The following is a 25591-nucleotide window of genomic DNA, read 5'->3' on the forward strand; positions in this document are numbered from 1 at the left end:
TTATAAACGAGATTCCATTTTAATAGCAGAGTGTAGAAAAGAAATTGGCAACAAAATTCACATGAAAAAACATTTTACACAATTAATTATGTACAGAATAAAGTATGTGACTGCCTTCTGATGATTTACGTTTCACTTTAGTCAAGTCCTACCACAGAATGCAAAACACACCCAAAACTCTCAGCTGGAACAAAAAGAAAAACAAATAAAAACCATATACATAATCCCAGCTCTGGCTCCTCAAATATTGGGACTGGCTGGATTTACTTCAACCCACTGGGCTTTCTGCTATGCTTTCAGAAATTCCTGGTTTCATTGTAGCTTCCAAACTACTGTCAGGAGCTTCTGTTTGCTCAGTCTTCTTGCTCTGGATGGTGCACATTCCCTTGCCTCCTGAGCCACCCACCTTCCCATGTGTTTCTTTGAGCCCAGGCATTAAAGTTTCCATGCACCCAGAAGCCTGACTTTCTGTGCTGCCTCTGTCACAACTCAGAGACAGCATTTCAACAGTGCCACCTTTGCTCTCCTTCACTTGTACAAGTATCTCAGAGGTGGGAGAAATGCCCTGCATTTCTACAACTGGCATGACCACTTCTGTAGTGTCACTATTTGAGGTCTGTGATCCAGGCTGCAGCATAGGTTTCTGAGAAATCCGTGTGCAAATTTTATCTTCACAACTATCAGAAGTCAATGTAGTAAAATCAGTAATCTCTGTTTCATTCACTGTTCTTTCAATGCCCTGTTTTTTAAGTTTAGTGGACTCTAGCCTAATGGACGCAATAGTTTCTATTTTTTTTACTTCTTCTGTATTTTCCTTTAAAAGTCCTTCTGAAAGGATGCTGAAACATTCATGTTTTACCTTATTGTCTCCCAGATTTAAATCAGTGCTTTTCAGTTCAAGCTCTGCTTTCTGGGAGGGAGTCTTCATGTGTTTCACATCCTCTGATGGTCTCTTGAAAAGAAAATTATCTAATATTGCATCAGATCCAGTGTGTTCTAATGACTTTTTTTCATTTTCAGCTACTAATTCAAGATTGGATCTGAGTTCAGCAATGTTTGAGCAGGTATTGACTAACCGTTCAACGCCCTGCTTCTGGGTTTGGTTATCTAACACTGTATTGCCTGAAGGTTTAGGTTTAACTTTTTCTTGAGCTTCTAATAGGGTACTTTTAGTTTTTGTCTGTCCCTCTGTCAATTCTGAAGCATCAACCTCATTCGAACCAGATTTTATTTCTGGATTTGGAGTATTTGATAGATCCCAACTACTTTCAGAACAAGAATGAGTTGAGACTATCTGTTCTTTTCCATTACTAGTTCTGGAAGTGCCCCAGAGCAAGTCTGGACTATCAGTTTCTAAGTGAGTTCTACAGTTATCATTTAACTTCACCAAATGGGAATTTCCCAAACTTTTAATTTCACTCTGTGTCTCAGGTAACAAAGTCTTTGTGTGCAGACTATGCTTAGGCTTTCTTGCTTTTATTTCCCAGTCTTTTGTCTCTGTCTCCAAGGTACCAGGAACATTTGTGTTTGTAACTGGAGTTTTATTTCCATCTTCCTGTCCAACCTTCTCTTGGACCTCAGATTTCTGTAGATCGCAGAATTCCAGACTGCCTGCCTCCTCTCCACCTCCTGTATCAACAAGTCCAATTTCTGTAGGCATCTGGATACCAGAAACAGGTTTTTTTCCTGGTAATTCTGTGACTGACATTTCTGATAAGTGAGGCTGAAGTGATTTCTTGTTCATTTCAGCCTGATTTTCAACAGGAACCAAACTCCCTGTCACTTGACTATTACACTGTGAGGAATCCACAGCCTCAGAATCCTCTTTCAATGAGGATGAGCTACTATTTGTTCTGTGATTTGCAGATGAATCTGCAGGTTTTGTTATGTTAGGGTTTTCTCCATTTGGAAGCGCAGAACTTGCAAGCTTGCTGTCAGCTGAACCCTTTCCACCACTACTGTAGAAAATATCATAGAGATCTTTAGCATTGGCTGTGGCCAAGCAAGAATTTCGTTTCTCTATCTTTTTTGCTTGTTCACTGAAAGCAGTTGAAGGTGGTGGTGGTCTCACAGGCATTGCCAACATTGTCTGTTCACTTTCAGACACACCTGGAGCTACTTCATCTGCAGGGATGAGAGCTGCTGGCTGGACTGCTGGTGGAGGACGAGGTGGAGGTAGTCTATCTGCAGGCTGAGAAGACTCATTTTTCTCTGCTGCTTTCAAATCCTCCCCTGAGCCTTTTAAAATTACTTCTTCTCCTCCAAAAGCTTTTGATATGATATCTGGAGGCAGCAGAAGATCTGCATTTGTTTCTTTTACCACTGGCAGTGGTTTGGTGGTAGTTCCAGAGGATTTTATGGATAAAAAGGTGTTCAAAGGCGGTGGTTTACTAACTGTTGCAGTATTAGACTTCCTGAAAATCATGGTGGGGACTGGTAAATTGGGAAGAATTTTTGTTGGTGTCGGTGTGGAAACAACTGGTATCCATGGGCTAGTGTGTGGAATAACAGTTTTCCCAGACAGCTTGATTTCAATGGGCTTTATATGGGATTTCACAGATTGACACTTGTTCTCCTCTTTGTTTCCTTCTGTATTCTCTTCCTTTGCAACAGCTCCTGGCGTTTTATCATCTCTCTCAGTCTTTTTCCAGCTGAATTTCCCAAAGGAGGTCTGGCTTGGTGATTCCTTTTTCAATTCCTCTTTCTTTTCTTCTTTCTTCTCCTCTGCCTTCTCTTCCTTCTTTAGCTTTACCGTAATACCCATTTTTCGCCCAGAAGAATCTGTTTTGCCTTGGGTTTCATTATTCCCTTCTCCTGACTCTGGGATGCTCTTTACTTCCTCCTTCTTTATTAGTTTTGGGGTTTTCTCATCCTTCTCCTCCTTCTGTTTCTCAACCAGTTTCCGTTTCAGCTCGTTTTGCCGCCTGCGCTCTGTCTCCAGAACCACAGCCAGTCCAGCCTGACGGTCCAGATTTCGCCTCTCTTCATAGAGTGGGTTTTCATCTATGTATTTCTGTGGAAATAAACAACAACATTTTAGCCACCATTTTTCATTTCCATGAAAAATAAATAAATAAATGCAGCTCTCTGACAATTCTGACTTGCTCAGTAAGTGCCGTCTCAACACTAGGAGAACAGCGAACTTTCTCCTACCAAGAAACTGAGGTATTACAAACTGCTTGCAGCAGTGCTGTCACTTTACAGTAGACATGTTTCAGCTTCATGCAGATAAAATATCTCTGTGTACTGGTGTAGTGGGAAGTTCTGCTTATTTAGTTCAGTAGAATGCAGTGAAGATAACCAAATACATATACTTCAAGAGTTAAATGTCATTCTTCAGGAAAGGAAGACAGAACAAGCAGAAGCTGAGGTAGGGAATGTCTCTTTCCTAGTACATCGGTTACCAACCTTATACTTCTCATTGTGGGGATGACTTTTCACATGCTGCTCTGCTGAGATCTGATCTCCAAAAAATTCATGACAGAGCTGGCAATAATATCCAGTGATGGGAATCAGAAACTCAGAGCCTGAAAAGGCCAAAGAAAATTATCAGAGAAACAAAACCTAATAAATGCCAAGCTCTTAACAAAGTTGGTCAAAGAACAACAGCAAAACCTCCAGCAATGTTCTTTTTGGAACAGTTAATGCTGCTCTCCCTACAGTTACATAGGAACCCCCACTACCAGGAACAAACATACAAAGTGAAGAAGTTTATTACTATGGTTCAAGATTTAAGTGCTCTTCATTGAATTAAGGTAATCGAGTATTCAAGTAGGTTAACATTTCCTACAGCCTTGATCTATTTTCCATCTTTCTGGTATAGTCTGCTTAAATACTAAACACCTGGTTTATAAACCAAACACAAATATTTTCGTTGAAGTTCAGCAAGATTGCATCCTTGTGCCTACAGAACCTGCTACAGTTATCTAAGACACTGCAGATTCTTCTTTACTGGACACTACCAGAAATACACAACAGATTAATAAAATGAGTTGATCACTGGCAGGCCTTTTAGATGTTCATATTTTAAATCCTATATTAATTTTCAACTCAGTTACAGCTCCTTCCATATGTGTCTCAGATTCTCTGTATCTGCACTATAACAAGTATTCATCGGTCAATTTTCAAGGAGACCTCTGCTAAAAATGTACTGAATGGAAAAGTCTGCTACAAGACTATGTGGAATACTGAGCAAGATCTACCAAAATACTGCCAACTATTGTGGTCATGCTCTGAATTCTAATATGTTTGCAAAAATTATTTCAGAACTATACTGAAAGATAACTGGTATTCAAAATAAAAAACTAATCTCTAAAAAGAGAAGAAACCACACTTTTCCTACACTCTTGCTTCAAGACCTTTTACACAAGAACCATCAAGAAACTAAATAATTTGCCTTTTTCCTAATAATACATTATCTATATGTGGTCCTATACCAAGGTAAAGTTTTGAAAATTCCTTTCTCTGAGCAAGTGGGACTTGCTGGAGGGCAAAGAGGGATGACAGCCAAGTTAATAAAAATCAACATACCTTTGGCAGGAACCGTTATCTTATCAATGCGTTTTATGGACTCTTGTTTGGTCTCACTCTGGGTCTTCGAAGCCCAAGGTCTGTTGTAAGGATCCAGGGTCTATTTGCACAGTGACAGAGGTATATAGGCTCATATATTACACTAGCAAGTCAAGTACACTTGTCTTTTTCCTTTTTAATATTCTTTTAGAACACTGAACATTAAAATCAATGTGCAAATATTTACAACAACTTATTTTCCTCTCTTTTCCCTCCCACTTTGCAATTTACAATGACAAAATAACCTGTAAAAAGTGTAAAATGTAAATGACTGCAAAGAACAGGTAAACATGTGAAACACAAGTGGCAAACCCGAGCAAACTGAACACAGGCCCCATTTATACTATTTGGAATCCACCAGTAGCTGAACAACTGCTCAAGCCCAACATTAGGGGAAAAGAATTTATAAGTTACTTCTTGGGTTTGTTATTACTTCAGGTTCTCTTGTAAATGTAGTTCTGTGATGTATGTTTTAGTGTTAATATTCACAGCAATAGGAAATGCACTTAGTGAAGGAAGCCTGCAACATACCTGTCTATGTTTCTTATTATGCATGTGTGTGAAAAAGTCAAACATGGTCCCGCAGATGGTATTGCAGTCTTTGCACCAGTGGTTCCCTGCATCATAATATTCATAAATATTGGCCAACTGGAAAGGATGTTTGGAGGACTGTGAAGAGGATTCTGCTGGCTTCGGGCTTCTACCTCTCGATTTTTCATTAGTAGTTTTTGATTCCTAAATTGAACAGAAGGAAACACTTCTCTAAGACAAGGCAGGACAGACAAAATGCTCTAGAATTCAGAACCTGCCTCCAGCAGAAGCCATACACACAAAAAAAATATATCACCTGCTTTTCAGCGCCCAGGTTAATTCCAGTTTCAGAGAGCTGGTATTGCCGACTAAGATGCTGCGTGGCTGCAGTGAAGAGGTTCCAATAAGGGTCCCAGATGCAATGGCTGGATGGTTGCAGGTAATCAAGGAACCAAATGAACAAATTCCCTGTGGCATGCACCCTTCCCACTTTATTGGTTTCACATAACAGTTCCAATTTACCATACTAGACAAACAGTGTCCAGAAGACCTCAAATAGTTCCCCTAGAGGCATTCAGAAGTTACTGTAAAAGTAGTTTGGATGAAAGCAGAATGGAAAAGGAAGCAAAAATAGGTGACTAAAAGTATTTAACTCCATCAGTTTTATCAGATTATTTGAGTGTTCCTAAACTCTCCAGAAAACTTACTGTTTAATAATAAAAGAAAGATGCTGTTTTGTTAATTACCTAAGCATATAGGGTGAAGGATCTTGTGATTTAAACATGTGATGTTTGCACTTACATTGACCTGTACAGAAAGACGCCATATAGTGATATACAGACATTTCAAGACTCTATCCAAAATTAATACTAAACTAAACTTGTAGCAAAACAAATATTATCTGAAATATACCATGAATGAGCCCTGGTAATTTGGATTACAATAGTACTAGATGTATTTTGAGTTCTGAGTGACATTTTTAACAGCATAAAGTCCATCATGTTATCATTTTGCATGGCAGTCTGGAAAGAACAGCATGTTAATTTAGCAGACTCGAGTTGGTTGCATGATTTCCAAGTCATTCACTACCAGCACTGAACAAATTTATTTAAGCAGATTCAAAATTGTCAAATAATATCTGCCTTAAAACTTTTAAGTTCCTTAACACCACCCTCCACAACATGCACTGTAAATCAAACAATGAAGAGACGGCCAGGCCACTATGCACCCCACAGATATCTATATCCCAATATAATCTGGTTCTTGGTAGCAGAATAAGAAGTGACCTCAGGAATATTTGCATATATTCTGTCAGCAAGAACATAGCAGACATTCTCTTGAACAATGAGATCAGCTTATGATCTGCAGGAGGTGCATAGAAAGATGTTCACAATGTCACACAAGCATCAATGTTTATGTTATTTATAGACATAGACTTATAAAAATGCTATCTCAATCAAAACTTTAAAAATACAATACTTCTCAGACAGACAGGTGACAGCCCACTCTTAAATCCAGTTTGTTCATTATCCCAGCTCAAAGATGTCTTTATAATTTGCTAGTATTTAGAGCCCAGCCAGAGTGATCTGTCTGTTTAGCACAGTGACACTGGCTTCACCTCTGCATTGACTGTGTAACTACAACACACAGACACACAGGGTCAGCAGCAAGGAACCACAAGGTGCCTTGCAAATAAGCAGAAAGGCAAAAGCTTTTGCCCTCAGGTTGGCAGAGTCAACCAATTTCAGTGTTGAAAGGCCAGCACCATCCTTCTTTTCATGAAAAAAAGTTAATCAGAACTACAACGTGAATTGTACAGCCTGAAGACCATGTCATATGTGCCTACATATGTATGAAAATACTCAATGTTCCTGTCCAGAACTCACAATTTCCATGTTAAAATAAGGAACTATGAAAAGGGGATCAAGTCATTATGGGTTTGGGTGACAGAGACAATGCAAATTAAAATAATGAGAAGTATATTCACACACGCCATATCTCAAGGAAAGAAAACAATATAACTTAATGCAATGTAGGACTTAACAAACATTTTTGCCTACTTAAGTTCTATGAAGTGGTGACTGAAGCAAACAATTTGTTAAAGTAAGTGAACAGTAAACTTCAGAGATGTTTCAAGAAACAACAAAAAAAACCCAAAAGCAAATCTTTAAATTAAAGATACCTAATGAGTTCTCAGACCACAATAAAGCATAAAGAAAATTTTACAGGATAAACAGATTTGAATGGCTTTGGAGAAAATACAGAATCACAAAATGAGTAAGGTTGGAAGGGACCACAGTGGGTCATCCAGTCCAACCTCCATGTTCAAGCAGGGTCATCCCAGAGCACACGGGACAGGATTGTGTCCAGGAGGTACTGGAATATCTCCAGTGAGAAAGACTCCACAACCTCTCTGAACAATCTGTCCCAATGCTCAGTCACCCACACAGTGAAGAAGTTCCTCCTCACATTCAGCTGGAAGTTCCTGTGCATCAGTTTCTGCCCATTGCCTCTTGTTTTATTGCTCAGCACCACTGAGAATAGCCTGGCTCCATGCTCTTGACATCCTCCCTTCAGATAAATTGATGAGGTGCCATTGCAGTTTTCCTTATATCACTTACCCTACTAATATTTTCCTCTCTGCAAAAAATATATATGCTAAGATCTACACAAAATTAATCTACAATTTCACATTAGCTGTTTCTGTTACATATTTGAATAAACATCTGAAAAGCCAGATACTTGATTTCCTGAATACAAGCATAACCTTTCAGATGGTAGTATCCTTCCTACTTTCAAAGTAAAACTATCTTCTGGAATGCTGGTACATCCAGCCCAGAGTAGTACAGACCACACCAGAGAGACCATACTGATGCATACTGACACTTCTGAAGAGAGAACATGTGTACAGAAAAAACATCTTATGCTGACCATCACCTTTAAGTCTTGTGATTTGTTGCTATTATTACCAAGTAAGAAGACCAACAATGCTCCCAACTTCCAGAGAGCTTTGCTGCTATAAACACTCCTATAAACATGGTCTGAAAGGCCATGACAGAAATTCTGTAGAGAAAAAAGAAGTCTGTCCTCCTGGCATGGTATTGAGACCAAACAGCAATACACACTCATGATACTGCTCAAGCCAACCAACACCTCAGCAATATCAAGATAAAGATTAGTAAGTGGTGCTGAACTGCACAAAACCTGAGGGACATTATGTACACTCATACATCAACTCTACCTGCATGCACCATCAAAGCCAGTGTATGAGATGTGGTAACAAATGACACCAAATGATCCTTTAGCAAATGTCTGGGACCAGCTGTCTGCCCAGTGCCCTCTTCTCTTAGTGGGAAAATCATTAGCACACAAACTTGAAGACTTTACCTTGTTGGAGGAAGATGTCTTCTCTACACCTTTTGCATTTTCTGACTTGCTGTTCTTTTCCGAGGAATCTTTAGTTTCCACAGACGGTTTCCGTGGTTTTTCAAATATGTTAATCCCCAGGATTTGTGCTACTTTGTCAAGCTCAGACTGCTTCTTGTCAGCTGCATCAGATTCTTTATGCAGCTCTGCAATCTCCTTCATAATATTCTCTTGTAGTCTGTTCACCTCAACCAACAAGGGGTCTTTGTGTCCGTCCTTCTCACGACGTTTTTTCCTCAACATCTCGCCTGAGCCAATCAAGGAAGCAGAAGGGTCAGAAATGCAAGAGGAAAACTGACTTTAGATTTGTACAATAATTCCAGCAGCAAGTAAAATATTAATACAAAATATTATGGCTAAATCTTCACTATGAAGTTGTAAAGATGGAATTGACTCTCAGGTACAGTATAACTAAATCTGCATGATGTGCCTCCATAAGGATTACCATTAATCCTCCAGAGTATCAATTTATAATTACTATTTCCCTGTGTGACAAAACAAGCAAAAGTTAATTGCCTATTCTAACCTGAAAGTATCATTTTCCAAAGGTGAGGGAATTAATTATTCACTCGGACCAAACACGTTTTAAAAACACAAAAAATCAGCTCTCTTGAGAGAGGACTTTTCCATCTCCAGATAAGATTCATGAAAAATTGAAAGGCACAATAACATCTTCAGTCACTATTTCTCACTTCTTCTAAAGAAGCACTAAAATGCATAAAGTACAATTCCTATAGCTTATCAAGCCAAGAAGATGCAAGAGCAACTGTCTGCTCAAATTTTGATGTAATTGATCTTAATATAGTAACTAGGTCACTGCTTTTTCAAGAGTTGTGCATTGCCAGAAGCAGGAAAATACATTATGGACAATTCTTATTTTGGTTCTCCTTCTCCTGCTAGATACCAGGCCTTGTGACACATCCCAATGGGGGAGAAAAAAGAAGGAGGGGCTGGGAAGGTGGTAATGCACTTTACCTTGCTGTTTACGAAGCCTGTCCAATTCAGTCTTGAGATAGTAGAGCTTCTTCTGCCGTGCTTCTCGATCAGTCTTCAGTTTTTCTCTCTCTTCTATCACCTAAATAAATTGGAAGGTGTCTGGATTTTCTTCTCTTCCCAAGTTAAACAGTCTTGCAAGAATAACAGGAAGACCTCAGCTTTCCAGACACAAAACATCGCTCGCTATTCCCAAAATGTTCTTGAGTATTTTAACACAATAAATAAACCTCTCCCTCTGTATCTGAAAGTAACTGTATTGTGTGGTCATGCTTCAACCCAGTTTGTAGGCAATGTTTTTTGCTTTTGGGTAGTGTATTCCTCTAAACTGCTCTGTTTGTTGCAACACTTCCCAAGGCCCTTAGGCTCAGCTGACTATCTTCTACAGGGCTAATTAAGATCAATGACAAATGACTGTTCAAAACTCATGCAGAGTCTCTACAGCTAGCATGCTCCATCAGATTACACAGCCCTTCACCTTGCCTTCTGCTTTGACTCTAGCTCCTTTTAGCTGTTAGTTAGGTTTTGCTTCAATCTGACAAAAAACATCAGGATGAAATTTGTTTCTTGTTCAATAAGGTAAAAACTGTGGCACAAGGAGCTCACAAATCCTTTTTTCACTGGTTTTCATTGATTCTCATAGAAGGAAACAAAGCAATATGCTACAATGAAACCCAAAAAGTTTTTTCAGTTTTTTTTCCAGCTTCATTCAAGAGACAAATCCCGACTTTTTTACCTTCACAAGGCTCTTAAAGCTTACTACAGACTCCTCCTTTAACAAACAAGTCATCTTGACTCCCCTAGATAATCACTTCTACAACAGCAATGTTGGCAGGATCCCTGAATCCTTCCTGAAATAGTTCTACCAACACAGTTAAGCTACACCTTAAATAACATAAGAAGTTTTTTTATTATTGTTTTGGCTTTGTATGCTATTTTTTTATCATCAAAGCACCATTTCCTCCTCCTGAGTTTTTTGCAGCATGGGGGCATCAAGTGGAACATGCAAATTTTTATACTCCAAACCATCCCAGCAAAAAACCAGTGGACTAATCCCTAGACAAAGATTTCTGTAGCACAGACAAAGCCTTAGAAGTTCTACCAAGATGCACGGTTGAGCTACCAAGGTATACAGGAGAAAAGCACACACCTTTAGCCAAGAGAGCTCTTCCAAAAGTACTAAATTTCATTAAGAACAAAATTTCAGCTGTGTCAGCTGAAGAAATTATTATTCCTGCAAGAAGTGGAAGCTCCCTTATTTGCTGACATAGCACTTCATACAAGTGAAGAAAAGGCTCTTAAAATAAAAGATGATTATTGCAGCCTCAATACCTAAAGGGGGTTTGAAAGAAAAATGGGTACAGATATTTTACAAAGGTCTGTAGTCACAGGAAAAGTGGCAACAGTTTCAAACTAAAATGGGGTAGATTTAAACTAGATATAAAGGAAGCATTTCTTTTCAATGTGGATGGTGAGGCATGGAAACAGGTTGTCCTAGAGACTGTGGACTCCAGCCCTGAAGTCTTCAAGGCCAGGTTGGATGGGGCTCTGAGCAATCCGGTCTAGTGGAATGTGTCCCTGTCTAAGGCAGTGGGGTTGGAACAAGATGATTTTTAATTGTCCCCTCATACCCAAATAATTCTATGCCTTTATTTTAACAACAAAGACCAAGTGGACACCAGTCTGAAAACTCAAACAACTTTTGGGAATCATCCAGTTCTTTGACAGTTGTGTAACTACTGTTTCCTATTTTAAAATGCATTCTTCCCCACTACTTTCTAATTATTGTACAAACCAAGATAATTAGAAGAGGAAAACACTAACACATGTGACCTGAACTGGTGTCAGAGCCTCCAAGTAGTTTCCCCTAAATTCTTCTAATTTTGTGATTTTTGTAAAAGAATTAATATAAATGTAGAGGGAAGATTGTGTGTGATGGTGATATGCTTCAGTATGTATTAAAGAATGTCTAATACAGGTATAACTGTGGTATTTTGTACAATGTAGCACGTCCAGATGGAGCCTTCTGTGTTTCAGTGGCCTCTTGTTCTGCCACTGAACATCAGTAAAAAAAGCAATTTCATTTTCTTTACACTGTCCCTTCAGACTTTTACATATCCCCAGATATCTTCAGGTATTTCAATACTTAAATCTCAGCAGAATAAAGCCAAGCTGTGGCCACCATGTGTTTTCTCTGTAAGATTTTGGCTGCTTCAAAGAAATGCAACTTTGTATTTGATACCATCTGTTCTGCCATAGGCAACGGCATGCAACTTTGAGAGATTTAAAAATGCATTTTTTACAGGTGTCACTGAATAATACAGACAAATGCTTAGGAATATTTAATGGGAGTAAACTAGGTAAAACTATTTTTAAACTGAAGCAACTCAGAAAAAAAAAAGGTGCACCTTTAGAGAAAAAACTTCTACCCCACCAATCATGCAATCCAACACGACCTAAAGTATCAGAATACCTAACATACCTTCTGCTTTTGAGCTGCCCGGTTTTTTTCATCCGACATCCTTTCTGTGGTAGTTTTGAGAGTGTGTGACGACAGACGAAGGGGTGCTTTGGAATGAGAAGGAGTGGTAGGGACTTGAACAAGCACAGAACCATCTCTTTTTACATCAGGGACATCCTTTCCCAGAGAGACTGTCTCAATCACCCGCAGATTGGGACGCGTGGGGTTCGCTGACATGGCCATCGTAAGAAGACCATGAGCTTCTGGTAGCGTGGGATTAGGCTGCTGGGCAGGGGGGTACATGGGCCAGCCAGGGGCTGCATATGCCATATAGTGCCCATACGCATCATATCCTGGAGGAGCCATTGCGGGAGGGGCATAGTTTTGGGACATTTGAGCAGCAGTGTAGTGGGAATAGCTGGGAATTTGGTATTGGGAAACAGAAGTAGGTGTAGGTGTCAAACTAGCAGGAGTTGGTGGAATTGAAGGAATGAGAGAGACAGAAGGAAGAGGCTGTTCTGGCGCGTGTGGAGGTATCTCCTGTCCCACCGGCTTGCTCTTAGCATAGTCTGATTTGTGAAGAGAGGACGCATCTTTGGGCTGCGGGAAGGAGCCCGGAGGCGACGCTGAACGCTGCTGGCCCGACTCAGGAGACCGAGTGTCACTGCGGCTGCGGCGCAGCTCCCAGGCATCCCGCCGGCGGGCGTCCGAGGAGCGGCGATCCGGAGAACGAGACGCCGGCTTTTTGCCATGGAGGCGCTCCTGGGTGCGAACAGCCAGCTTGCCAATCTCAGCAACACCAATGTCAAGCCCAATGGTCTTGAGCAAGTCGTGGATCTTTGCGTACTCTGCGTTCGGCTCTTCTAAAGGATCCATCTTGACAGCTGGAGCAGGAGAAGGAGGTGGGCTCATCTTCTGTATTATCACCTCATTGCCACAACTCACTGGGGGCTTCTCTATGGGGAGAGATTCAATTTTGGTCTCTTCATCCTCATCGCCATAAAGAAATTTCTCTTCGTCCTCAATGTCAGGAAAGCTACGCCTCCTCTTCTCCTGAGCACTGACAGAATCAGCCATCATGCCCAGAATTCGGGAGAAACCACTGCCATCCTGACTGGCCCGCTCATGAGGCAGCAGGAAGTCAGTATGGCGATCGGTGGGCTCTGACTTGGGTTCTACTTTTTCTTTGTGACTTAAGAAGCTTCCAAACTTCTCAAATATCAGAGTGTCTTTGGGGGGCCCAGAGAGTGGGTTCCACTCACACAAACCTTCATGCAACTCCTTGTCTGAAGCCTCCACAAGAGAGCCTTGGTTAAATCGTTTGAGAAAGTTTTCCACTTCGGAAGCAAAAGGAGCCACGTTGTTGCTCTGGGGCAAAGAAGACTGACTAGAAAGAAGAGGAAGATCCTTGCTGGGGGCTGGACTGCTTGAAAAGCCCTCGGGCTGAAAGAGAGAAGATACTATTTACTTCTAAGGCACTATGCACCTCACAGAACAAAGGAACGCATTCATTTCTCCTTCAGTTCACAGCTGAATAAAAGTGTTAGAAGAGACAGTTGAAAGAGAACACAGAAGATTCCAAACCAAGTTGCCTGATGATTCTGGAATGCCCTGTCCAACAATGAATGCTTATCTCAGAGAATACACAAAACAACAATTATATTTCAAACTTTTTGCAAGCATAAGAACTGAAAATTTAAAACTGAAACCCTGTTACATCATTTTGGATATGCTTTGAGTTTAGTCATAGTCATATAGGATTTCAACACCTTAAGTCAGATAAAAACTACTGCATTGAGGTTATTCACAGTCACTTCTTCAGATATTCATAATTAATGCCTTATTAAATAGCATTTCCAGAAATAGGTATGGAATGGGATGCTCAGTATCTGAGCACTCCTGAGATAAATATGTCACTGTCAAACCAACACTGATCAGTAAAACAGGCAAATTTTGTGTTAAAACACAAAAAGTCAGTTTATCACAGTAGTCACAGCCACTTATCTGTCCATTGCTCTCATTTTGAGACTCAGTTGGCATAGGTTTGGTACAAATTAAGTAGGGCTGATCCCAGCCTATAGTTCAAAGGGAAAAAAGTAAGGAAATTTAAAAGTTGTTTTGAAACAGAGGTACTGAAGAAGCATTAGGCAGTTCTCTAAGTCTATAAAGAAACAAGAAAGAGACACTGCTATGGGGGAAGAGCTTCAATCAATATCCTGACTGTCTGTGGTAGTATGAAAGCCAGTTTTTCTTTGAAAGCTGGCCCAGATCTCTGCGTCATGGGTTAAATTTCCACAAAGACATTTGATTCTGTCTCAGATATATGTGTGTATATATATAGGGGTGTATATATATATATATATATATATATATATGAGGGTGTGTAAATATAGGGGGGTATATATTTTTTATATATATTTTTATATATATATATATTTATATAGGGGTGTATATATATATATATTTTATTTTTTTTAATATGCTTCCTGATTAAATGCCATAACCATTTAAAGTTTCTAATGCTCTTCAAACTTTTACCGCCCTGCAGAAAGATACCTGTCCTCTTAAGGAAAGGGAAACAAAGATTTGGCTTTCCTATTTCGGAAATCAAACTAAGAGTCTGTATCATGAAGTAACTGCTTTGGAAAGTAGAAGCACATGGACAGACACACAGAGACCAAACCTGAACAGCAGACTCTACTTCCATCTCTACTCGTTTCTTCAAGATAGATTTTTTGGGCATGGGTGGGATTTCTTCAGGCCTGTATGTATAGCGAGGCTCAGAAGTCTGTAATGTGTTAGTCAAGCCAGGGATCGTGTAGCCAGTGCCTGAAACATCATGATTCAAGTTTCTGCTGCGCTCTTCCTCTTCTCTTTTCCTCCTTGCACGGTCAAGCTCTCGGAATTCTTCATTCAAGTACGACGGGCTCAAGCTTCTACTACGGCTGCGGCTGCGCCTGCGGTAGTTCCGCGTTCCTGATGAGAAACCCTGATGCTCTGCACTCACACCATGCATCTTCTCATCCTTTTCGTACCGTGGGCGCTTTATTTCTCGGCCCCTCTCCTCTGCCCTCAGAGGGTAGGGGGACCTCCTCAGTTTGTCTCCATCTCTGTCAGATGCACGAGGAGGCAGCTCCTCCCGGCGGCCGTAGTGCGGGCTGTAGTCTGAGCGGTGCAGGAAAACATCTCGGCTGCGGTAGTCCTCATCGTGCCTCGGGATGAAGGGACTGGAAGGCTGATCTTCGTGTGCTGGGTATCTCTCAAGGCTGCGAGGACACGTGAGGCCTCTAGTGAATATTGGACCATCAGCCACATCATCCCTGTGTGAGAGAAACACAGAAGTATTTGAATCAGGTGAAATAAAGTCTTACTCCTACTCAAGGGTAAGAAATTTCCAAACCAGGTTCAAAATAACATCTCCCTTACTAAAGAGAACCAACATTTTATGTACTTAAAATGCAGGGTAGAGAGGGAGAATTATTTTTAATGGTACTGTACATCCCTCCTAGGAAGTTACCTGCAAATGCAGTGACATGAACAATTCAACTCATACTGAGGAATTAGAGCCTTGAAAAATTGATAGGATGGATTCGTTTCTGTGGATGTGAGAGACCACACATTTTAAAAAACTCTTACTATCATATTTCAGACCACAATCCCTTTCCTCGCCTCTCCCAGTCAGATGCCAAGGTCAGATTTCCTATGAATTATTCAAGGTATAATTCAGTTTCACACTGGCAAATGCAACCAGATCCTTTTTTTATCTTCAGCTGTGGACAAGGACCACAAATTCTACCAACATTTACTTTTGCAACAGATATGCAGACAGCACTGTCACTAATCACATGAACCCCATAACTAAAAAGAAGCACAGTTTCTGGTATCTATAAACCAAGGAGATTAAGTGTAATGGTACCATCTTCTGTGCCAGCCTCTCTGTATTATTACAGTGGCTAGTGCAACTGTCATAACATCAGAATAACCAGCTTCTTCTCTTGGAATATCTACTTTTGGACCAATTCCTACAGACACCTACAATTAGGGGTACTGTTTTGGCTAAGGCCTTTTCCTTGATGCCTAAAACCTTTTCTGCAACTTCTCTTCAGATAAGGCGGAAACAAACCAAACCACTTTAAAAGCTACAATCTGCTGGTTTTACTTATTGATATTTCAAAATCTAGCAAGATTGTCCAAGAAAGAAAATGTGCTCCCTAAGTGACATCAATGAGACAGACTACTCTTTCCTGAGTGAATCAATTTGAGATAAACTATGTATAATGGCCTGAATCCACAAAAATCACCTCCTCCTACTCCAAAAGGTCCCTCCATAGATTTGAGAAGGGACAAAATCAAGTCATGCCAGAAGACATCTTCAAAAAATCTGCAAATAAATTACAGCCCCAGTTTTTCACAACTAAAAAAAAAGACTAAAGAATAGCAGAGATGCAAGACAAGGTCTTTTTCCTGGGTATTTTCATAAATTACACATGCATATTTAAGAACAAAATCAACACAAAACTTTACCTTGCATCATTGCAAAGCATTTATTAGATACTTTACCAGTCCAACACATCTTATAAAACAAATCTGGCATGCACCTGTACCCATTGTATTACATGGCATCTTTCCAGTTTTCAGCAAACTACACATATCCACCTCCTCTAAAAGCACAAAAACATCTACAAATAGCTAAATTAAATTTCATAAATAAATGTTGTTTTCACAACCTAAGGTATATCTATTCCCAGTGGCACATTTTCTGAGAGCCTGCTAGACCTGTACAAGCTGCATGAACACACCTGATGGAGTAACAGATGTGTTTCACCATATACCTTCAGCTGATTTTTGTGCAAATAAAATTATTTAGATGCATTTCTGACAGCTGTTGCCTACAATTCAAACTGACTGCAGCGACAAAGCACAGGAATTTTTAATCATACTTTGGAAAGAAAGGAACAGCAAATCTACTGCATTTAAAATTTGCAAGACATTCCAAGTACACTTTGAACAGCTAAAATGCAAATTTAAAACCTGAAAATTAAATACAGGTTTGGGAAAAATTATTACTTGCCTTACAGAATTCTTTGAAACATGTTTTCTGTGCATACAGTCCAATAGAGTTACATCCCTCTAAATTGGTTTGCATGCTTTCAGCCAGTGATGTCCACTACTAGCTACTGCATCCTCGAGAGAGGATACAAGGTGGTACCACTGTGACCATCCCAATTCCTTCACCAACAAAGAATCCATGAATCACTGGAATTTGCAGTTTCAGAGATGGAAAACAGACCACAGGCTACACACACATGATGCCTCAGAGACCTACAACTAGTGTAAGATAATTTACTTTTTGGTATGTTTATTCACATACACAGAAATAGAAATAAATAGTGGCATTCTGCTGTCAGCAATCAACAGGACTCCACTTTAATACACAGTCCTTGAACAGGGAGTCAGATGAGCTGTTCATATTCCAGCCAACTGTTACTTTTGATATCATGCCAAAAAACGCTATTTCAGAACACAGCCTAATGCAGACCAAGTCTCTGCAGTGATTTGGTCTATCTTTTGTATCAACCTCAGATGAAAGAACTGGTGGGATGCTCTCTAGAGCTTGTGCCAGCACAGATAGTAGTAGAATGTCTTCAAAATACTGAGAGCTGGACAGATGGAAGATGGGGAGAGAGAAAAAGATTTATTATTTTTCACTTTGACAGACTGAGATTCTGGAAGACAAAAAAAACACCTATTGGTCCAAGCAGGAAACTGAAGCTGCTCAGGTGACCTTGACCTCACAGTCCAGCAGCATCCAGTGTGCCTATTTAGACACGTGCAGGAGACCAGCTTCCCTAGAAACATGGGGTAAGCTCTTACAGATGTTTCAGGACAGACTTGCATGGGAACAAACACCCTTCGAAAGTCTCCTGGGGCATCCTGAAAATCCACTGCTGCTGGAGACTCTAAAAGCCTCCCTGATTTCTCTCCTTTGGTATTTTATTTCCTTTATAGACTAATGAACCTCTCTACCATCCCAAGGCCCTGTAAATTACAGAGAATAATGTGTCAATGTGTCAAAGTGATTGCTTGAAATATCAAAGTAGAGTAGTTAGCAAAAATAGCTGAGAATAACTAAATTCAGAATTATTTGCTCTAATTACTTCAAAATTTGAAATGACATCTTTAGGAAACACTTTTTTCTTTTGGCTTTTTTTTAAATTAAAATGAGAACGTACCACATACAAAATAAGAATGTGATAGAAGCAGTAACAATAAAGACCATTTTACAGCCCAGTGATAGACATAAAGTCAGTGTCCCAGTACCAGAGCAGCCTCTCAGGGAAGGGAAAAAATACATGATGAAAAATACTTGATCAACAATGTTCTTAATCAAAACCCAAGTGTCTTTTGAAAACAAATAAAATGGCTAGCAGTGAAGAAACTTAGAATTCAGAAGCAGTACCTAGACAATTCAGGAAAAGCTAACAGGTGACTTGGTTGTCACATGCTTTAAGCTTCTGGACAATGGGCAACACTCAGAAAAGTGCAGCCAGCACAGACAAGACCAAAAAAAAAAAAAAAAAAAAAAGTAACAACATGAAGTTCTTGTATACTTACACTACAAATACAAGGAAGTCATTTAATGATTAAACTCTACATGGTCTCACTTTATCTTCTTCTCATTCTAACTCATGTCACTTTTAAACCTTCTCTGGAGTCTATTCTTACCATTCTGTTTCGCATCTATGGGTTCTGTAATAGAGAAGTCAACTTTTGTGATTTCTCACTCTTACATTAAATAAACTGCACTATACCTGATGTTATTTCTAACCACACATCAGCCCCACAGAAGAGGTTAAATCTAAAATCTCACCTGAGAACATGAAGCAATGGGACAAACACCACCATCCACTGCCCTCAAATGTACCTAATTTGCCAGAGAAGTGCCAGTTCCCAACATATCACTGCCTTTTCCTTCCAACCACTGCACTGTCCCTGAGCATACACACTCATTTCATTTACAAGACTGCAGACTGCACAGAGGATTTACAGATCAAGCACTGATGCCAGGAGAACTGAGGTAAAGGCATAAAAGTGACAGTACCAAAACCCAAACTCTCATTTGGTTTTCTACACCTGCTGAAACTTAACTTTACATCTGAGAAAGGCAGGAAATTAATTTCTTCTGCTCACTTCCCTCTCTCTCTTTTTTTTTTTTAACAGTTGATGATATTTGTATCAAAAATGGAAGTGGTAATGGTTTTTGCTGTGCTGGATGCTTATCCCTGAGCTGAAAGTGCAACTGTATGCTCCAGAGCACAAGCTATGCCATCTTTAATTTTGCAATTCAAGACAAAGAGAACGAATTATTTGCACAGTTTTCTGATTTTCTTTCACCAGATTATACCGGTTCTCCTACTGAAGGCAAAGAGTTCCTAATTGTATCTACTAATATTTACACTTCACTGTTCACAGCAGTGAAGTATTTTAACACAAAAGAATTCTCTCCATTAACTGTGTCTCTCCAATTTCAGTCAAGGGATCCTAAGAATTCTAACACTTCCTTTATAATGTATGAGACTGTCTGACCATGTTCTCTTCTGCAAGGTTTTTAAAGTCAAACTAATAATCTCCTTCAAGCTGCTTTCTAGTTTTCTTCTAGACTAGTCTCAAAAATCGGGAAAGTAGACAATTAAATGAGGAAGTTGAAGCTTTACACAACCTTTATACCAAACAACCTTCCTTTCAGTAAGGACTCGGTAGGTTCATAAGAAACAGAAGGTGGCTGAAGCAGTGAAATGTCAAATGAAGATTCTCCATGTGACATCCACCCTTAAGGGGAAGGAAGCACGGAGGGATTGACATCACATTCCCTCCTGCAATATATGATGTGCATGCTTAGTTTATATGGGATTTAGAAGCAGCTGACAAAATTAAAGAAGTATCTCTTTAGAGTTACACAGGCAGAGACTTTTGTTCAGGAATTCTCTGTACCACAACTTGCGAGAGGCTGGGGGAATACTCCTGGGAAGCATCACTACATGCTTACCCTCCTTCCCCGGGATTCAGTGGGCTAATGAGATGTTTGATCTCATCCAGCAGAGCCATTCCCACGCAGTTTCACCCAGGTGGATCCCCACGAGCAGAGGAGCATACCTGTCACTCAGGTTATCAATAGGTGAGCCCAGTCTATCAGGCAGCCTCCTCCGCTCCGGCGTGCCAACGCAATAGCGGTCATTGCCAACAGTAATCCGCAAACTGTGCTCCAGGGAAGACTCAGAGCGGAGACTCGGAGAGCGCCTCTGTAAAGTGAAGAGAGAGTGCAAGCCCATCAGTCAGGGGGTTTTAATCTCAGCCACAGAAAGGAAAGTGATTCTGCTCTGCTTAATAAATTCAACTTGGGGGGATGGATCAATTGAAAAATCAAACTAGAAGAACAACTGTTCCAAATACTTCAATTCTATTTAGTTACTAAATAAAGGGGAGGGTACTGACTGCATTTAACTTCTCATCCCAGGTGCTAACAACATGCTCCATATTTAAATTACCTAGAAATTCTCAACTCAAAAATACATTTCATAAATCACCATTTTGGAAGATGTAAAACCAAAGAGAAAGTCACAAAGTCACAAATTTGCTGCTGTTCTTCTTTCTTTGTAGTGAAGAAGCAGCTAAATAAACATTGCATAAAAACCAGCGCCAGGAATTTCTGAATAAAGTGTCTGGATTTCTGGCCCTTTACAACTTTAGTAACAACATGAACCAGTGTAAACAAAGATTTTCCTAGCAGTGATGTTTTTAACAGTTTTCCTCACCTCATACTGCTTTCAGCAGGATAAGCACAACATAATACTAAAAACACCAATGCCACTAGAAACATCTTCTATAGGTGTCTAAAATTCCCATTACCATTATTTAAAGCTGGTAGAGATAAACCAGAGTAAACTAAATAAAGTTGCCTTGGAAGAATCTACAGCAGAGAAGACCTGAGCTCATTGCCTCTGCACAGACCTTCCTTTGTACACATACACAGTACACAAAACACCATCACTGGTAAATTATGCTTAACTAGTTATGCCTCACATTATGCTAAAATATAGCACCGGAATACAGGACTGACCAGAGTTAAGGGGAGTTCCCTCAAAAGCAGGTGAGACTGCCTAAAGACAGAGATCCTTGATTTGCTTTTTTAAACCAACACAACATAGATTCTGCCTAACAGGAAGCAGTGAACCAGCTTCAGTTCTGCCAAACCAGTCATGCACTGCACACTGCTTTTACTGCTGAAAACTGCAGTAGCAAGCAGCAGGTGCACTGAATGTCCACATCCACCCTGAGAGCATGCAGCAGGTTCAGCTCAACCCTCCAAGAGACCAAAGCAAAAGAATTCTTTTACAAGTTTACCTAACAAAATTCCCTTGCAGTACAAATCTGTACTAGAATCCATTGTGCATATAGCTTTATTCTAAGCTAACATATTAGTGATTTCTGTCTTGTTCATTAAGCTGAATCCCAGCATTTATCAAAACACACTTTAATTACTTTTGAAGACCAACTGCCTTGTCCAGCACAAAATGATCCGGCAACAGCATGACTGAGATCCAACACATTCGAGGTGCATATGTCTCATACAAACACGTTCTGACTTGTGCCCATTGTAACACTGAATTTTGAGGGCTGCCTCAAGAAATTACTATCTTCAAGGCCATCTTCTAGGCATCAAGACTGTGGGCATACAGACGACAACCACCTCCAGTGAAGACAGAGAGGTGATGATTACATATCGGAACAAACTCTGGGCAAAGGAAGGAAATAGTTTACATTCAGAATGTTTGGGACATTTGGATTGCTTGTGACTGATCTATACAAATTGCCCAGAGAGAGCAGTTAGGGCAGTAAATATTTGAACTTCATGATTTTTAATGTATTTTTTTTAAACTGGAGAAGTTCCACTTTTAAAAGGTTTTTGTATCTGGAGCGCTGAACACCACCACTAGTCATACCTATGTATGCACTGCACTGCATTTTTCTCCCTTCCTGTTCTATCACCTAAGCCACAGTTACCACTGCCATATTACTGAACAGGTTGCATACCTGCTTGTCATTTCTCCATCCTCTGTTGACCCCACATGCTCCAGTCCTCTAATCTCAGCCAGTTTTCTTACAAGAAAGCAAAGAAGCTAAAATAAACCTTTAAAAAGAACAAGCACGCAGATCAGCAGGGATAAATAAAAGCAGCATGTGTCAGCCTTGCAAGAGCAAATGAAAGTCTGCCAAAATCTCTCACTGTAAAGCCCTGACCTTCCTCTCCTCCATTACATTTCTCGGTACTCACCCCAAACCTTTGCTGTCACTCCATGTTCTTCCAATCACCAAAAAGTTTTCCTCAGCTATTAGGAAACTAACACCATCCCTACTTACAACATCCAGTACATGGCTCCACTGCCAGCACCCCAGTTATGCATAACAAAATGTGCAACAATGCTGTAACCTGGAAATGCATGTACTCCGTCTCACAAATAATAAAAAAACCACAACAACAAAATATGAAACCAAAACAACTCCTAGAAACAAGAAAATTTAGTAAGAAATCTCTGAGGCTGCTGCTTTCATACCTCAATTCATATATAGGACAGGGACAATGACCTGTAACTTGTACTCAAATTTATTTTCTCCATTTCTATCCCATGCCCTTATCCCAACAGTGTCTTCATTCTAGATATTACATCTCCCACCCTTATGCATATATTCCCCCCTTTCAAGTCCTCTTTCCTCATTGCAACCTAAATTCCTCTTCCTTGGGCTTCTGAATTCATGTCCTTTCTGTGACAGCTCCAAAATCCCACTTACTAATATATTTGTGTAACTTCCCACATCTGCACATTTCATATTCTCAAGCTTCTGAAGAGAAGACAGGGTCTTAAGTCATAAAATCCTAAAAATTTTATTAAAACTTTACCCTGACCAGTCACGATAACCCAACATATCTGCTGTCTGCTCTGTTTCCATCACATTTAGTGCCACTCTTTGGGAAATGACAGCGTAATCCCAGCTTTTATCTTTCTCTAATTAACCCTACTTTTGTAAACAGTACTTTTAAAAAATAAAACAAACCTACATACGTATTTTATGCTTTGTAACATCAATTTGAAGAAGTAGTAGTGTCAGTTGCCAGTCAAACACCTGTTGGGGGACAAAAGCTTCCATGGAAAAATTGTGGATGTTACACTCTAAGAATTACTTACGCTGGGCTTTAGCAAACGCAAGAGTCAGCACAATATAGGTTGAAGAACTCTATTTAATTGTCTCAAGATCTCTTATTGTGACAATTGCTTCCTACAGAAGGGCTTTCCTTAAATGCAGTAATCCTGTAAATAAACAAAAAATCCATTTGGCTCATCAGTACAGCATCAGCTAACCTGCTCACGCCTAATTTCTAGGATAGTTTTTCAATCCTTCTCTGAAGTTAGAACTGGCAAGAAAAAATCATCAATCTGTACCAATTTGCTGAGATGACTGATTCAACTTGAGCCAGGAGGGTGTAAAGTAACACTAGAAGAGCAGAGTTTGTCAAAAATAATGTTCGTGTAAAGTGGATGTTTCTGGTGGCATTCCCCCCCATCAAAGAGGGAGTGGGAGGCTTCTAGTCAAAACTCCTAGATCAAATTTCTCCAAGTCTGAACTACCAACACAGTCAGCATTGAAAGTTTTGTTACAGCCAGCACAGGTTCACAGCCTATCGAGGATACAGTGAAATGGGAGACTGAGTGATGGTGACGGCAGTTTACGAAAGTTCTGTCCTGTATCCCAGGTTTGCCACCCATCAGTTGTGAACATGCAACTGTCCATCAAGCCACAACACAAACTGACATGAATCAGACAGAAAAACATTTCCTCTTTAAAAACTACTTATTTTCATCGTGGATATTATTAGTAATGCAATTTGCAACGGCACCACACAGGAAACTAAAGAGGATGGAGATAAGGGTGAAAGACAACGTGAAAACAAACAGCCAGAGGCAAGTTTTGTAGCCTGGCTAGGCTTAACTGTTCAAGACCACATTATCTTCCTGCATCTCCAGGGCAACTCACCTTTCATAGGTAATAACACCAATACCTGAATTTTAATGGCACTATACAATCACCCATGAGCTCTTCTATGGCTGCAGCTCCAAAGAAATCCCTTAAGAACCTGTATCACCACGAGAAAGGGCAATCCCCATTCTCCCTTGGGAGTGTCCCATCAGGCAAGGGACCAGGAGATAACACACTTTTGTTGGACTGATTTTCAGCTACATTGTTTCCTCACATCAGCCCACTCTGCCACTCACAAATCCACGTCTGAGCACACGGGAGAGGGCAGAATATACTGCAAAGCAAGAGGGAAAGGCGAGCACACCGTTCTTTGCAACTGCAGGTGCGCTGGATTGAGTGACTATGGAACCATCGCCTAGAGTACCCCAGTACGAAAATCTCTTCTTTCACGGTAGTACAAATGCACAATGAACTTACTACACACCACAGCTCAGAGTCACCAGACAAAACAATCACTGCACCAAGGAGCAAGAAGACAAAACCTAGGTGAGCCAATCCCACTCACAAAAAAAAAAAAAAAGTCTTCACACTTTGATTTATTACGAAGGTGTCTGCATCCAAGATGCCATCCACCACCACAGACACCAAAACAGAGCTTGCCCAAATCAGACTTTGCCAAGACAAAGTGAGAAGACTGGGACACCCTGTGCACAGCCCCAGCTACAAAGCGGTGCGTAGCAAAGAATCCCTCTCAAAGACATAAATCAGTAACAGCCTTCTTTGTACGCCCGCCGTGACAGCAGAAAGAATTCAGACAAAGTACTCATTCAACATGCTGTCTAAAAAGTTATATTCCCGTAAGTTAAACGATATTTATGCACTAGCACAACCCAACGTGTTAAACGGATGAAAATGACATCTTCTGCCTTAGCGAAAAGACAGCATCATCTTCGAACCTTCTCTAAAATGGCTCTAGCCAGTAAGACAAATAAAAATGCAATGGAAACTAGTGAGAAAACATCACTTAAAATGGAAATCTATTTTTTCCTCTATTTGGCTCTCTAAGGAATAGGGGGGAATTGCCGCTCTCCCTCAGCACCGGGAGAGCCCGGGGCCGGTATAATTTTGAGAGGAGCTGGCCGCGCCGGGTTAGGGGCTCTGACAGCCGGCCGGGCGAGGGCAGGGCCCGCACCGAGCCCCCGGGTGCACCGCAGTATTTACCCGGCTGCTGCTGCCGCCGTCTCCGTGCTCGCTGCCCCGGCGGCCCCGGGGCCCGCCGAGCCCCGCTCCTCCCGGCGGCGACGGCAACCTCCGGCTGCGGTGCGGCGACGGGGACCGGCGGCAGGGCCCGCGGTGGCCCGATGGGGAGCGGTGGCGGCGCAGCGGCGGCGGACGGGGCGAAGCGGAGCGCGGCGGCGAGGCGGCGGCGGGCATCGGCGGGGGAGGCCGGCCGTGGCCTGGCCCCGGCCCCGATGTGCTGAAGCGAGAGGTGCGGGACGCCGACGAGCCGCCCTCCTTCAGGCGGTGGGAGGAGGACGAGGACGAAGGGCCGGAGCGGCCGCTGCTGGAGCGGTACAT

The 25591-nt window shown here is 40.9% G+C and overlaps 1 protein-coding gene across 1 annotated transcript; it reads right to left on the minus strand.

Annotated features, from left to right (window-relative positions):
* ZNF318 (zinc finger protein 318) lies at positions 1 to 25591 on the minus strand. Its single transcript, XM_054279334.1, has 10 exons — positions 25235 to 25591; positions 20135 to 20280; positions 14664 to 15300; positions 12002 to 13423; positions 9502 to 9601; positions 8488 to 8774; positions 5101 to 5304; positions 4531 to 4630; positions 3409 to 3527; positions 1 to 3013 (listed from the first exon to the last, which is right to left on the minus strand). The coding sequence occupies exons 1-10, from the start codon at positions 25589 to 25591 to the stop codon at positions 269 to 271; spliced, it is 6117 nt and encodes a 2038-aa protein (XP_054135309.1). The 3' UTR covers positions 1 to 268.

This window comes from Melozone crissalis, unplaced genomic scaffold, assembly GCF_028551555.1.
Source record: "Melozone crissalis strain CALT ecotype California unplaced genomic scaffold, PUWL_Pcris_2 ptg000027l_1, whole genome shotgun sequence".
Lineage (NCBI taxonomy): Eukaryota > Metazoa > Chordata > Aves > Passeriformes > Passerellidae > Melozone > Melozone crissalis.